At 42.3% G+C, this 15,466-nt stretch overlaps 1 protein-coding gene across 9 annotated transcripts in view; it reads right to left on the bottom strand.

The window, feature by feature from the left end:
- TJP1 (tight junction protein 1) overlaps positions 1-15,466 on the bottom strand; it is a 158,956-nt gene that overhangs the window by 62,093 nt on the left and 81,397 nt on the right. The window contains exon 1 of one of the 9 annotated variants that reach the window (XM_085070789.1): positions 6,228-6,414. The exons of the other annotated variants lie outside the window; for them this stretch is intronic. Within the exon in view, the coding sequence (XP_084926915.1) occupies positions 6,228-6,260 (33 nt within the window). The 5' untranslated portion in view covers positions 6,261-6,414. Of the gene's footprint in view, positions 1-6,227; positions 6,415-15,466 lie in introns of those variants that run through there. 9 annotated transcript variants of the gene reach the window in all.

Raw genomic sequence — 15,466 nt, 5'->3', positions numbered from 1 at the left:
AGCCACGTCCAAAAGCTTGACCATATGTTCTGGAGTGTATTAACAAGTCTCTATGCACCTTGCTCATTCTATGTCCCATCTGGATACATCCTAAGAAACAGTCACCAGCCCAGAGTGTAAGTAGCTGGAACAGGTCCATTTAATATTTACAAGAAAAATTTTAAGCTGGATACAGAGAAGGGGGCCATCTGTTAAAGTGATTGCTGACCCAGTGGGGCAGAGGGGAAGACACTGTTACTGGATCCCATTCAAACTAAGCAAGGAACCGCCTATGCAATCCCAAAGGATCACAAGTTGAAAACTAATTACTGCCTTTTTAGGAGAGGTGGGAGAATATTTTGTAATTTAGTTCTTAAGAAGAAGTCAAATGTAAAAGACAGTCATGAAGAAAACAGAAGGCTGCTCTGCAGTGCAGTCCTTACTGAGAAAAGCCTTGGGAGCTACAAATCAAACAAACTGCCTACTTTTGCTCCATTTCTATTTTCAGCATGTCAGTACTTTGTATGTGTGGGGGTGGGGAGACAAAAAAGGCCATCAGAACCACACCAAGTTCTGTTGTTGCTTCCTCTGCTATGAGAAGTTAACCATACACCTTCTGATGAGTTATGTAGGCCAAAAAGGTCAGAATACATTTGCCCACTTCTCCTAAGAATGTGAACTTCCCCAACACAACACTCCCTACTGCTATCATCTTACTGAATTTAGGCTGCCCTCCCCCACCACAAAAGGGAAGAACATCTGTCTATAATGGATTAGGAAACAAAAATCCTATTAGAGATTAACAAATACTCTTGAAGAAATAAATACTTTAATGTACAGCCAATATTTAAATTTTTAGCACCAACAATACAGTTAATTTTTCAAAGTGTCTAAATAAATCCTGATATACAAATGCAGGAAAGAACTCTAAAGAACTACTGAAGATCCTACAGAGTCAGGAACAGTAAATGTAAGCTAAGTGCTCAGTCCTGCACACAATGGGATGGTTCACCAACCCTGCAGTAGCCCACCTACGGAACTCAAACAGTCCACACAGCCTGGGGCTTAAGCAGCTAAGAGTACAGCACAGCAGGAAAACCCCATGGATGACCAAGAAGACACCATTGTCCTTGGACAAGTCATCACACTTGTGGCCTCAGCAGCACTTGTTACTCTGAAACCTCCAAGGGATCCACACTGGACCTTAACTATTCAGCTGAACATGTCCTGCCATTTTCTCAGATCCTTCACTCAAGCACGTCACAGCCCCTTGAAACAAGAGCACCCCTACTATTTATGACTGTGCAGTGCATATTTGAATAATCTGTGCCTAAAATAGCATAATTATAAGACAAGACAATGTTTTCATTTCAGGACTTTTTGGACTCAGCATAAATACACTGCACAGAATCATGGAATTCATTTTAAGACTTCCCTACGGCTGTTTGCTTAATCAGTACATTCAGTGAAGAAGTCATTAGCAATATATTTGCCTGAGAAAACACTGGGCATAGCTTGATATTCATTTTTGTTGTATTTATACCATGATAACAAGGAAATATTTGTGAGGATATAAATGACCAATGTCTTTCTTAACCCACTAAAAAAAAACAGTAAAAGCATTTGTTTCAAATACTATCCCTTAAATCAAACTGACACTTAGAATTTGACAGTGTTAGAAACCAAATATTGGGATTATTAATTGTGACATGGACATGTACATGGCTTTACTCCCCCGACACTGTGACTAATCAGATTTTCCCCCACCACTCCAATGGGGATACAAGACATGGCCTTTCCTCTAGGTATAGAGGACAGGAGAAGAAAACAGAAAAGAGGATCCTATTTCACACTGATGCTTATTGGCAAACAAAATGGGTGAACACGTCAGTCCTTGGTGAGAACTTCAACTTTCATATAAAGCTTTTGGATGAGTTCTTTGACCTGAGACAGACAATACTTTTGCATAGCATTTTAAGTAATAAACCCAATATATTTAGCACAATTCAGAGCTTGAGCAGTGGACCAGTTACAGTTCTGCTTCCAATTCAGTACCTTATGCTAAGTACTTAAAACCAAGTATGTTCAGGAGTACCCAGAAGGTTTTGACAACAAGGGTACGTTGCAGTGTCAACACGGATATATATTCAAGCTCAATAACCACTCCTGACTTCAAGCACAAATTTAAAATACCATGTTTTGAGCTTTTTTTTTTGCACAGATAGAAGCCCAGTATTTATTCTCATAGAACATAAGTAGTAGCACAATGTGCACGTTAAAATACCTATGACGTATATACAATAACCTGTTTCTAGATGTTTTCCTTGACACAAAGATTAGCTAGCTGGTCACTGATAAGGTCTTACTGCTTTTCCACTCTGCAGAGGTGGAGCCAGTTGCCAGGCACAGCCAGATTTCAAGCTCTGTTTACATTACAGTAATCTTCATGCTGCACGTTGAACCAGAAGCAAACTCCAGAACACACTTCATAATGACCTACGGAGTGTGGAGCTTGCAGCTCTTTTCACACTGCAGCCAAAGTCATACTGAAAAATGCACCTGAAGTATCATCTGGTAGTTGAAGTTGCTGACAGTCGTGAGTGGAGCAAGGAACTAAAGAAAATCCAAGCCCAAAATAGAATTATTGATATAATTTCTTCTTTGAAAAAAACCTAACAGAAAATTAAAATTAGCATTTCCTGCAGTCCAAATACAACTTATAGAAACACTATTAAAATTAAATGCAGTAATTTTACACGCTCTTTTTTCCATATGGGAGGTACATTCTCAGGTTAAACTGAATTCTTGATTACTTTCCCATATACATTTTCCACGTATTTATTTCTTTGTTATTACAGTTGAAGAATCTCACGAACAACTGAAGAACTGATCTAACTTTACAGTGCTCATATACAGACTTAGATGGGAAAAACAAAATACTGCTCCAAACTTAGGTATCTCACAGACTGCATTAAAAAACACTTTGGAAACATTTGCACATATATGGTCTACAAGAAACAAATACACTGGAATTCTCAAGTAAGATTCTGGGTACAATGCTAACCCACATTTAGGAAAACCACAGGTCATTCCCCCTAAAACAGAAAACCAAGGAGTCCTTGCAATCAGCATGTCTTGAACCATTACCACAGTCACGTTCTCAAATGCTGATTCAAGGGGCAGTTAACAGATCCACGTTACAATGTATCAAAAAGCCAGTTACAATAACCAAAATCAATTAAGTACAGGACTGAAGTGAAAGACTGTGCAACACTCTTCATGAATGTATTTAAAAATAGAAGGAAGTCTCAAGAACTCAGGTTCAGCATTCAAAAAGGCTCAGGGATTCATTAAGTCCTGTCCCCACATTTACAATTTAAAATCTTTTCACGGTGGGTTTTTTGTTGGTTTGGTTTTTTTACCAGTGTGAACTATATTGGAATCTTCAACTTAAAGGCAGAAAGTAAGCTCACATCCCATTACTAAGTGCCTAACACAGTCATTCCCACAGCATCCATCATTGTTCAAAAAGACATCAGAAGAGATTAGGCCCCTTAAATTTAGCAGTAACAGCCACAACCAGATTAAACTGCAAGCAAGATTCCACTTCTCCACCATTTTCTATTGTATATTACCAACAGCTACAACAAGCATATAACACCTTAACAAAACCACATTCTTTTACAGCAGAGCAGGGAAAAAGCTAAGTAATCAAAACTGAAGAGCAGTGAAACTGTTTGTTAAAGACTGTTGATAATAGGGCGTAACACAATCAAATCACAGCAGCCAAGATTCTCTCATACACAAATAAGAATTATTCAGCTAATCAAAAATAACTTTTTTTTTTCATTTTAGGTTTTGTCAGGTGAAGTGTGCCAAGGTAACTGTGGACATGGACAAAAGCTCAGAAATATATTAAATAACTTTAAAGAAAAAACAATTCACAGAGGCTTTTTTAGTGCATTCCAACCCCAAAAACAAGAAACCAGATACCATGTTTGCAGGGGTAACTAAAGGAAACAAGATCTGAAATGTGAATACAGAAATGCCCCCATATACTAGTATTTCCAAAACACTTTCTAATTCCCCTGTCTATACCTACTGAAAGTACATGGAGAGTGGCCCAAGAACTAATGGCCAAAGTACAATTAATATTATCCATCTACTGAAAGCACCTGTTTTGACAAGGAAACTCATACGAATTGTATTGATCAGATTCTAGTCTCTAATGACATTTCTATGATCAAGACAAAAAAAAGTAAGAAAATTTTGATTAAAAGCTATCACAGACAAGTTTATACTGACAGTCACAGGACTCACAAAATGAGGTTTTTACCCCGACAAATACATGTTTTTTCAAATAACATGACTTCCATAGATCTGAAAGCATACCAGTGAAGAGTTAAAGCCCAGTGAGACTATATTTTGCAACATTCTTAAATTAACATACCTTTCAGTATAATTAGTTTGGCTGATACTGTATACATGTATGCAAGCTCCAAGGGCCAATGTGATATGACCATGAGCAGGAGAAGTTTCAAATAACTGCTATGGCAAGATACAACTTTCAATTAACACCAGTCTGTACACCAGTCTACAGCAGAAACATACGCTTTCTGTACACTTCTGTAACTTTAAATACACTTCCATATTTAAAAAAGGAAAAAACTTGCAAGACAGTACATGCATGTGTGGAAGGCAATATTTGTCTGCAGCCTCACAACATAACTGTATTTTAAGAGCATTTTGAACTAGAAATGAGAATTTTATACCCCGATTTTCCATCCAAAAAAAAACCTGCAAAACTTAAGTTGATGCAATTTCTCACAACCCCTCACACAGCAGAATCCTAACACAACACTATTCAGGACAACATTTATCTTCAACTCCTATTTGCTGTTAATATAAATGCATTTGAAAAGGCCTAAAAAGCATGTTTTATCTGTCTCCATAGCTAGGTGGTACAACCAATGGGAAATATTACCCAAAATAAGTTACTCTTCCAACAATAAACGTTTATTGTGGAAATGTGTGCGTCTATATGTTAAAATGTAATACAATACCTCTGGAAGCATACTTAGAAAGACGCATCAAACTCAGTGGTCAACACTGGCTTTTAAGATTTTCAAATTCCACTCCGGAAGCTGAGGTTGCCTTGAACACACTTCCAAAGTAAGACTCTGGAGTTGGTAAAATCGCCACCAACAGTATCTCACAACTATATTAAGTTTGTTACTTAGTATCTCAAGAACCGAAGTTTTTCGGTAGCAATAGAGTAATGTGTACATTTTACTTTAGCCTGTAGAATATCACTTCTGAGTAAGTGCATACCAGCAAGTGACATCAGACCGAAACCACATAGTTTCACTCGAAAGCAAACACCACTAAGCCGAGCTCCGGCAACACCAGCTAACACACGACGGGAACTTGTCGCGCTGAAGCCACAGCAACTACTCAGGCGCCACAAGCTAAAAATTAGTTCGAAATTCAAATTCAAACTAGTTTCAAAGCAAACCTTTAATTTTGCACGAAGGGGAAAAAACCTGTTGAGCGTTCCTAACTCCACCTCTCCCCCCGGGGGACGCTCGGCATTACTCACCGCCGCGCAGTGCCGGGGAGGTCAGAGTACACACCCCGCACCGTGCACCTGCACCGGCAACACCTACGGATCAGGTGGAGGACCGGCACAAGTTTCTGACGGATTACTGCCGCCCCAAAGCTGTTTACCGATGTCAGCAACAATCATCCCCGACTGATTCAGCGGCCACAGAAAAAATCCTGCAGTACTGGACTCTCCCGGTTGAGCCTTTCCTAATTGCCACCCGGCTCCAGCCTGAAACAAAAGGGCACGGCCGGCGCACCGGCGGGAGCGGAGGGGCTTCTCCCGGGGGCAGGGCCGTCCCGCCGCAGCCGTCCCGCCGCCGGGGCCTGCATGGCCAACAGGTGGGCGGCCGGGCGGGGAGGCCGGCGGGGCAGGGCCGGCCCGGGGGGATGAGGACCACCTGCGCGCCCCTCCCGGCCGGCGGCAGGGAGGGAGGGAGGGAGGCTCTGCGGGGAAGGCAGCCGGGAGGCTCCGGCCCGCCGCGCCCCCCTCCTCGGTCCGCGCTAGCCCGTGCCCTCAGGACGGGCTGGGGGGTAAAGCCGCTGCCGCCGCGCTGCGGGCTCGGCGGGGCAACGGGAAAAGCGCGCCTGGGGTACCGCGGGATCGGAGCGGGCAGGGAAAGCGGCCGCCCCGGGCCGAGCCTTACCTTGGTGGAAGCCGCCGCGGCCCTGGCAGACATTTTGTTTCCTTCTCTCCCCCGGAGCCGGGCGAGCGTGTGCGCGCCTACAACTCCTCAGGCCGGGGGAGAGAAACTCGGCGCCGCCGCCCGCGCCTCACGCAGCCGCCCGAATAAACATCCCAGGGCGCGGGGGGGAGGAGGAAGAGGAGGACGGCAGGGAAGGGGCGGGGACGGGGGAGGAGGGAGAGAGGAAGAAAGAGGAAGGGGAGCGGAGGCTCAAGTTTGATAAAAGTGCGGTCTCTCTCCCGCGGCGCCTGGCGAGCCGGGGCCCCGTTCCGCCGCCGGGCCGCGGAGCGCGGGAGCGGCCGCGCTGTCCCCGGGCCCGCCTGCTCAGCGGCCGCACCGCCCGCCCGCCTCGTGCCGCTCCCCCCGCGCAGCCACCGACATGTCCGACCGCCGGCACGGCCCATCCCGCCGCGGGGGGACCGCCCGCCCCGCCGCCGCCCGCCCCCGCTTTCCCACCGGACCCGGACCCCCGGAGGGCGGCGGGGCGGCGGCGGCGGAACGGGCGGTCCCGGGCCGGCGGGCTCCGCGGACGCGGCACGGTGCGGGGCCGCCCGCGGGGCTCGCTCGCCGCCGGGCTCCCCCGCGCCATGGTCGGAGCGGCGGGGGCCGAGCGCGGCCGGGCCGGCGCAGCCTATGGGAGCGCGGGGGGCGTTTGAACGCGGCAGCGGAGCAGGCCGGGACCGCCGGCGGCAGCGGGACCGCCCCGGCACTGCGGGCTGCGGGACCGGCCGGCTGCGGAGCTCCGCAGGGCCACGGCTGCGCTCCGCCGCGCTCCGTCCCGCAGTGCCTCACGGCCAAGGGATTCTCGCCCCCCTGGAACCGGGATGGCGATCAGCGCGGGCGCAAACCTGCTTTTGCGTTTGCCCATTGTTTGAAGGGGCGGGACGTTCGTTTTCAAGTTCCTTAATTGTACATTTTGTTCTTGAGATAAAAGCAATAAAGACAGAAAAAGAAAACAACTTGGGAGCTTTGCTTTGCTTTAAGGTGGTGACTGCACAGCCTTAGCATTTCCTACACACCATGAACTGCTGCCTGTGGCTTTGAAAAATAAACTTTTCCCAGTAATTTAGACGAAGCGTTTTCAGTGTCTTTTACAAAGTAAGTATTTACTTAAGCACTAAGAGAACTACTGCTTTTTTTTTTTTCCCCATTTAAAAGGAAAGGCTTTTGAAAGCTGTTATTTTACTTTTGGGCGGTGGATGCCCAACCCATGCAAGATGAGGCTGTCCGAAAATGCAGCTGTAGTTCTGACTTTCGAGATGGCTCATGCCACAGAAAGCTGAGCACACTCCCAAATTTTGTAGGGCCAAGTCATAAGCTGACCAAAGACTTCCAAAAGCATCAACCACTGAAGTGTTTCAAACCTCAGTGAAAAGATGGCACACTGTTTATCAGCCACATCACTATGGTTCATAGTTAATGATGTTGATTAATTTGCTCTTTAAAATTAGATTAGAGCCAGAGTGGCATGACTAATCAGGTACATAAAGTTCTAGTGAAAGGAAAGTAGGTGAGAAAAAAATCTCAGTCCAGAATGGGAGTACTTTACAGTCGCTTTGCAAACATTTAATGAGATATACACGACAGTAAAAGCCATGGTACCAGGGCAATGATTTCCTTGCAGTTGCACTATTTATGTGCTACCAGCTGCCTTTGTGCTCCATGCAATCTTCAGAAGTACTTAAATTCTTAAAAAGAGGCAATAACTCAACGATCCAAATCACTCTTCCACCAAGAAACGCCCTACCCAAAGCTACCGTATGAGTTTTACGTTTGTTCTCCTTTGAAAACAAACAAATTCATATTGCAGGAAATAGCTGAAGCAAATTCCCAAGGCAGCGGTCCGAAATCAGGGGGAAGGGCCAACTCCACCGTGGCGCGGAGAGCGCGGCACTGCGGGCAGGGCAAGGCAAGCCCACCGGCACCTCTCCACAGCGCACACCGGGACAGCCGCACAGCTCCGGTCCTTGGGCAGCACCAGCCCAGCCCCCTGACCCCTGAGCGCTGCCGGAGCGCCCCAACAGCCGGGTTGTCCCTTCCCTTGCCTGCTGAGCTCGGAGGGGCTCTGCCCCACGCCAGCTCTCCCGTGGTGCAGCGTGGCCTCCTGCCAAAGCCCCTCCGCTGGCGCCTTCCATGAAAACACCACTGCACATTTCTGATTCGTTAATTGCTAGATGTAACTAAGCCTCAGATTATTTTTTTAACTCTATCTACACATGCAGAAGGCGGAATGTGACATTTTTTATGCCCACATGCTTCACTGCCAGAGTGTTCACCAGAGGAGGCAGGAAGGAAAAGGCTGAGATCACAACAGGAAGGAGGGGGATGATTTCAAGGTGTGGAGACGCATGAAAAGAAACTCAGGGGAGGATGACCTGACAAAGTGTAGGGTAAAATAATCCCTCCCCTGTCATCTGTCTTCCCTTGAACAGTTTTGGGGAGGGTGGGCAAGACCTGCAGGCTGGGGAGGAGGAGAGGCTTTGAGTGAAGATCATCAATGAAGATGAGGCAAGGGAATGAAAGAGGACTGCAAACAGAGGTGGACATGGAGCCCTTAAATGAGGAAGATGGACCATGGGAAAGAAAACCAGTTATTAGGGTATTGGCAGAAAGATGGGGAACAAACCAAAAGGTGAAAGAAAAACATTAAAAGTTCCAGCAAAGGTGGAGGCACCATTTTTGTATCATCTTACATTGGATGAGAAAATGACATCAATCCATACACTGAATTTAACAAGGAGGGAGACTATTTAACAAGGAAGGATTTCTGCTACAGGTTTAAAACAGCTAGATATACATAAATCTTTTGACCCACAGAGGCTAATGAGACTCCTTCCTTCCTTCCTTCCTTCCTTCCTTCCTTCCTTCCTTCCTTCCTTCCTTCCTTCCTTCCTTCCTTCCTTCCTTCCTTCCTTCCTTCCTTCCTTCCTTCCTTCCTTCCTTCCTCCCTCCCTCCCTCCCTCCCTTCCACCCTCCCTCCTCTCAATCTCTTTTCTCCTTTTTTCCTTTTATTTTTTAAAATTATTTTACTTTTTAATTATTTATTTCTTCCTTTCCTTCCTTCTCTCCCTCCACATCTTCCTTCTCTTTCTTTCAACAGTTATTTAAATCTTCATCTCTACTCTTGATACAAATTGGAGGAGCTAGAAACATTATCTTACTCTATTAGCTTTGGTAAAATGCATATATTTTTTGGTAGATACAAATTATTCTTAGTGAATGGTTTTGCTTCTTTTTATCCAAAGCAAGGATCACACTGCTGTCCTTTGAAATTCTTCCTTCAGGAGAATTTTTGCATCTCTTCATTAACAAATTGCTCACAAGCAAATCTACCATCAACAGTACTGAAAATGCCAAATCAAATGTTGGTCAAGTCAACATAAAATTATTATCTTAAGTGCAAGTAACTTTGAACTATATTCCTATTTAACCTTGGGGTTCCTTTTTAATTTTTAAATAAATATTACAAAATTCATGTCTGAAAGAGCAAGTTATATATTGTTAAGACTGTTATGATTCCAGTGTATTCATGTGTTCCCATTAAAAAAAATTAATGAAACAGCAGATGTCCATATATTTGTATACACATATTGATAATTAGCAAGAGAAATGTATGTGTTAGTGTTTATGCATATATATATATATGCCTTTTATATATAGTACCTTCAGTCAGATGCAGTTATACACCAAGTCCCATCTGTTAGCCAAAGGATCAGAATTTTAAAACATATTCCTGATTCTATCCTTACAGGTCCCAAAACCAGGACCATCTTTAACCCCTGTCTTTAGACAGAAAAGTGTCTTGGAAGTCAAGGGCTGAAGAAAAGCAAGTGTTTTACTCATCCTTTAAATAACTGCTGCTGGGAGATGTCTAAAAAAAGTACTATTATATTTTCTTGGTAGGAAACCTAAAAATGAAACTATTATTTAATAAGTTCAAACCATAACCCTAAATTGATTCAAAGGACACAGAAGGACAGTAGACGTGTGAATCCTTCTTTCTGAGGGCATGGATATCTGTCACACTGCAAGAACAGGAAGTCTATTCTCTACTTTGTGTTGACTTAGCTTTTTAAGAAATGTTTTGACCACTTAAAGATGGGGAAGACGGAAACTGCAAAACCGCAGCCACTACAGAGACAACTTCCTGTGGGTTTTGTGGTGTGTGTGGCTCAGGAAGAGAACAATTCATGTAAGATTTTTCAGACATATCAGACAGTTTTGCTGCCCTATGAGGTAGTCTTGGGATGCCTATCTATAAATAGGCCAATATATTATCAATCATGTCATGCAGTTTAGTTCATATTATATATTCCATATTTGTAGTTGCCACATGATTTCAGCATTTCAGTAACAAAGAAAAAAGGGGAAGAGAAAATAAGAGTTCACCATATAAACCACAAGAGAAGAAAGTATCTGTTTCTACCTCAAGAAGTAAAAAAGTGGTTTACAGAAAGCTCTGGGAAATTGAAGTCCTTAGAATTACACAGAACTTCAGTGTCTTGATGAATCAAATGCCTAGGGAAAAAATTAATGTAGTAATGATGCCTAATAATGATTCTTATCTTCCTCCTACTTTCACACAGTTAAAGCTGGCTTCCTATACCTACTGACTCTTTAAAGGGCTGTATATCACTGCAGTGCCTCTTCTGAAAACACTGCAGATAATTGCTCAATATACAGGGAACAGAGTCTTCCAGTAACTCGCTGCCTCTCACATATTGGAACTGTTAGACAAAGACAAAATCCCAAAATCTGTACTTCACCTCTCATTAAGAGGTTAAAGCATATACCTCAAGTACACTCCAGAAGCTGGATATGTGCAGAACAGGAATAAACCAAGCATCTTCATACAGTCAGCCTGCCTTAACTCCTGCTGTTTAAACTCATTGTTATTTTTTGTTTAACACATTAAAAATAGTACTGGTTTAACACAGTGCAAGGGTTTTTTTTCTGTTCAGCCTGAATATCACTTCAACTTTTAATCAAACGGGAAATGTACAAATAGAATTAAAAGTAGGTTGCAGTGGCAATGCAACATTATTTTCAGCCTTAAAATACTTAAAGAATGTATCACTGTAGAACTGAAACCTTGTCTCTTTGGTTGTCATTTTGGGATGTCCTTATAAAAAGAAACTTGTCCCCTTGGTTTGGACCAGGTCTTGCAGAATCTTTGTCATCTGTGTAATTGTGTAGTGACAAGTTCTGAGACTACTGTTGAAGAAAATGTTATCTGTGAGTTTTAGTTGTGCTTCATGCAGCAGAGCTAATTTATTACAGAAATTCATTACAGAAATGTTATGTAACTATTCTACTTCCCCTCTCAGACATTTTATGAACGGGACTGTATACTTCAATGCACTGCAGCTGAACAAGATGGTTTTACAAAACGCTTCACTGTAAAGTAGCCACTGGATGTCAAAATGTCAGATATTGGGAACTGTACTACTTTCTCCAGGTTTATTTGATAAAATAATCGAAGACAACTGTGAAACTTCAGCAGGCACAACTTCAGTACTGATGTGATTCCAGTCCCATAAACAGTCACTGTAGACAACTCCACACATGCTCCACTGATCTAAAATTCTTATTTTTCATATTTAGCTTTTAGAGAGCACGCCTATCAGTTCATCCTAAACGTGCTTGCCCAGACAACAAGCAGCATGCACCAAAGACTAACTGCACAGGCAACTTTATGAAGTAAAAGTGAAGACTGAATGCACAAAGGCTTCGTTACTAACAAACACTGAGAGATTTGTAAAGGCAGTCTGGGGCCAGCTTAACAAAATTGATTCATTTAATTACCTGGCTGGCAAACACTCGGTAGTCAAACCCAGAAATTTTCCAGGAACCCTTGCACATGATACAAAGTGACAAAACTGTTCTCTGAAACCCAAACAGAAATCACCACTCTAAGGAGGATGAAGATGGGGAGGAAAAGAGGTTGCAGAGGTGTGCTTTTCTAAGATAGTTTTGAAAGGTGAGATCATTCCCACAGTTTCTTGAGCACAAATATCAGACTTGCAATGAGTACTACAGGAAATTATCATGACTCATTTTTGCAATGAGAAGGGCATGAATACAGAAAATGAAAACATGTACTGAAAATTGTTACATTCAACGCAAAAATATATACTGAAAATTGTTACATGCTAAAAATGTTTATAGATAATGATGCAAAAGTGTGAGCTCATCTGCTTCTTCATTCTTCATACCAAAAAGACTTTATTGCATAATTGCAAAAAATGTAGAAACTTAGATTACTGAACTTTATAACCTATAATCTATTTTTATTGCCACTCGGCTTTCATCATTTAGAATCTCAAATTTATTTTTATCCTCTAGCCTTTCTCATTACAACTGGAACAAGACTGCATCTATTCTTTTAAAATTCACATGCACAAATTCAGCAAGTCAAGGAACTAACAATATGCATAAAGCAGGAACACCAGATTACACCCAGTTAATTCCAGTGTAATCTTTGCCTTAGTTGGTAGCTCTGTCCTAGTGGCACCTGCTTTACAAGAGCAACTTCAGTAAGGTTTAGAGGAGGTAAGTAAGGTGAGTAAGCTCCTGACAGTCACACCCATAGGGTTATGAACCCTCTCCATCTTGGTATTTGCTTTTGTTTCTACCTCCAAATATTAAAAACAGTTTAAAAAAAAAAAAGGCACTATTAAAAGATCACTGTTTGTGTGACTGGAAGAAACTCAAGTCACCTTGTTTGTACCCCCTGCAGGCTTCTTCACTATATATTATTGGATGATTATATTGCATAGTAGTGTCACCACTGGTCTTGCTGGGGGTCCCTTTCAAAATCATATCATTCAAAAATATATTAAGCCTGAGACATGATTGCATAAAATATTATTTTGTTATAAAACACTGCAGTAGAACATATTTTTATGAGTTTTAACTCCATATCTCAATAATTCAGATTACACCCTCAAGAGATCTTATTTAAGACACATTCACTGAGCATCACATACTTTCCATCTTAAAGTTAAGAGTGCTTTTCAGTTACTTTTAGTCTGTAGCAACTATGCAGACATCTGGTTTTCTGTGATATTATATATTCTATATTCTATTTTGGCTGTGTCTGCAATCTATAGCAAAATTTAGCTCCCAGGGACAACATGTTTTGCAGTATGCCCTATTTCATCTGTAACTGTTACACTTCGGTTAACATTAATACTTTTAATTATTTAAATAAATAAACTTGTAACTTGTTGTTACAAGTTTTTAAAGTAAGTTAAAAAGTTTTCAGTGTATGTAACAGTTTCAAAACCAGCAATATACATGAGAGGCTACTAGAACAGAAAGTGCTTAGTGTGGAAGGATATTGCATTATTTCCTGACCTGTTGTTGTCAGGAAATAAAAGCACGTCACGGGTTAGGCTTTGGTGTGTCACAGCACATGAAATCAGTGGGCAACATAAACCCAGGAGATGAAAGCCCCGCATTGTTCTCGTGTTATTGGCCACTCGTTTCTGCTCCTGCACCACGTCATTCCCTCCAGAGCTGCATCTTGCTAACTCCAGATGGGGTAACTGAAGTGATACTGGTTTGAAAACTATCTCTGGAGCACAGAGGCAGGAATAAGTAGCCAAAGATGGGGACTTTTCAGGCTGAATTTACTGGCAAAGAAAACATGACTATGTATCTATACTCGCACAGCACTGACCTATGCTTCTAGCACGGAGATCACCTCAGCTGCAGATTTCTGAACATGTGGGCAAAAGGCATCCTCTGCCTTATGGAGGTAGGGCACTTGTACCTCATCTGAGACAGGAGGGCTTGCTTCACTCCTTGGATAATTGCATGACAGTTTTCAAGCAGTCCTGTATGATGTGTCACCATGCATGTGCAAGAAATTCTTAGATGCTCTTTTTTTAGCTTGGAGATTATTATAGTATTGGCTGTTTAAAGGCACAGTGAAACCAACTGTCACTGAATCACTCAAAAGCATTCAAAAAGCATGCTTGGTCCCATTAACTGCAACCTGTGATGCATTTCCAGTAAGACGTTTTTCAGAAAAAACTAGATACTATTTTAGTTCAAGATTTATAAAATCAAGCTTTGACCACAGAGTAATCCTGAGTATGCTTAACACAGTAAACAAGAGATTCAAAATGACATGAAGTATTAAATGAGAATTTTTTAATGAGTCATCCCATTGCCTATATCGATACAGAGTCCAAACTTCACATATTTCTCTCAGTTGATTAGAATCAGTCCAGCTCTCTAGGCACTTATACTGCAAACAGATCAGTAAACTGATTTACATTTGCCAAACCAGAAGTTCTTCTGAGGAAGTCACAGTTAACATCTATCTCTAGGACTGTCAGGGCTCAGCCCTGTTCTGCTAAAACCGGTTGTGCATTTACTTACCCAGGAAACATTAGGATTTGGTAAGATAAACATATATTACTACAGATACATCTTTACTTGAACTCCAGCTTTAAATCTAAGAAGTACACAGTCAGAAATTTTCCTGGCTCTGCCTCTGTACCAGAGACACCAACCCTTTAGTATAGGACCACACATTCCACAACCTATATTAAAGTGAAGCCCAGAGGCTCTAACCAGAACAATCCTTTAATCTACCTCAATCTATACAGTCAGTACAGAAGGATTCAAAGCAAAAATATTTACAGTGTGAAGCTCAAAGCTAACAGGGCAAATGCTGTATTTACCACACTTGGCTGGCTATTTCTCATCCAAGTGTTTAAGCAGCACAGTCCTCACAGAATCCACATTGTATCAATTTCATTAGCTAAATCTTTTCTTTACACATCTGTTAGTTCAACACTATGTGCCAGCTGAAAAACTGTAGCTGTCAAATCCTTTTTTAAATGTGTGAGATTATAATACTTGTGAAAAGTGCTAAAGCAAGAGCCTAGGGACTGAAATTCTTCTTGTTCTCCAAGCAGGTAAAGCAAGGACAAGCATTAAAGCAAGTTCCCCAGTGAAGTCCAGTCAGTGTGACTGTTTTCAGTCCCTCCATCTCTTTGCCTGAGAGCTTGTCAAGTATTTCCAATGTTATGCCTTAGTCTAATAAAAGATAGAGCTTCTCACCATAGAACTTGCTCCCTAACTAGTAAGTATTTCTGAAAGCCTTTTCAAAGCTGGAGAAACCAATTTTTGCCAAGTGCGCAAACTTCCAGAGTCACATAATACTCTGAGACTTCTGTTTTAAA

This window comes from Lichenostomus cassidix, chromosome 10, assembly GCF_008360975.1.
Source record: "Lichenostomus cassidix isolate B80296 chromosome 10, HeHo_3.0, whole genome shotgun sequence".
Taxonomy (NCBI): Eukaryota; Metazoa; Chordata; class Aves; order Passeriformes; family Meliphagidae; genus Lichenostomus; species Lichenostomus cassidix.
This window is presented reverse-complemented; position numbering and strand designations above follow the sequence as displayed.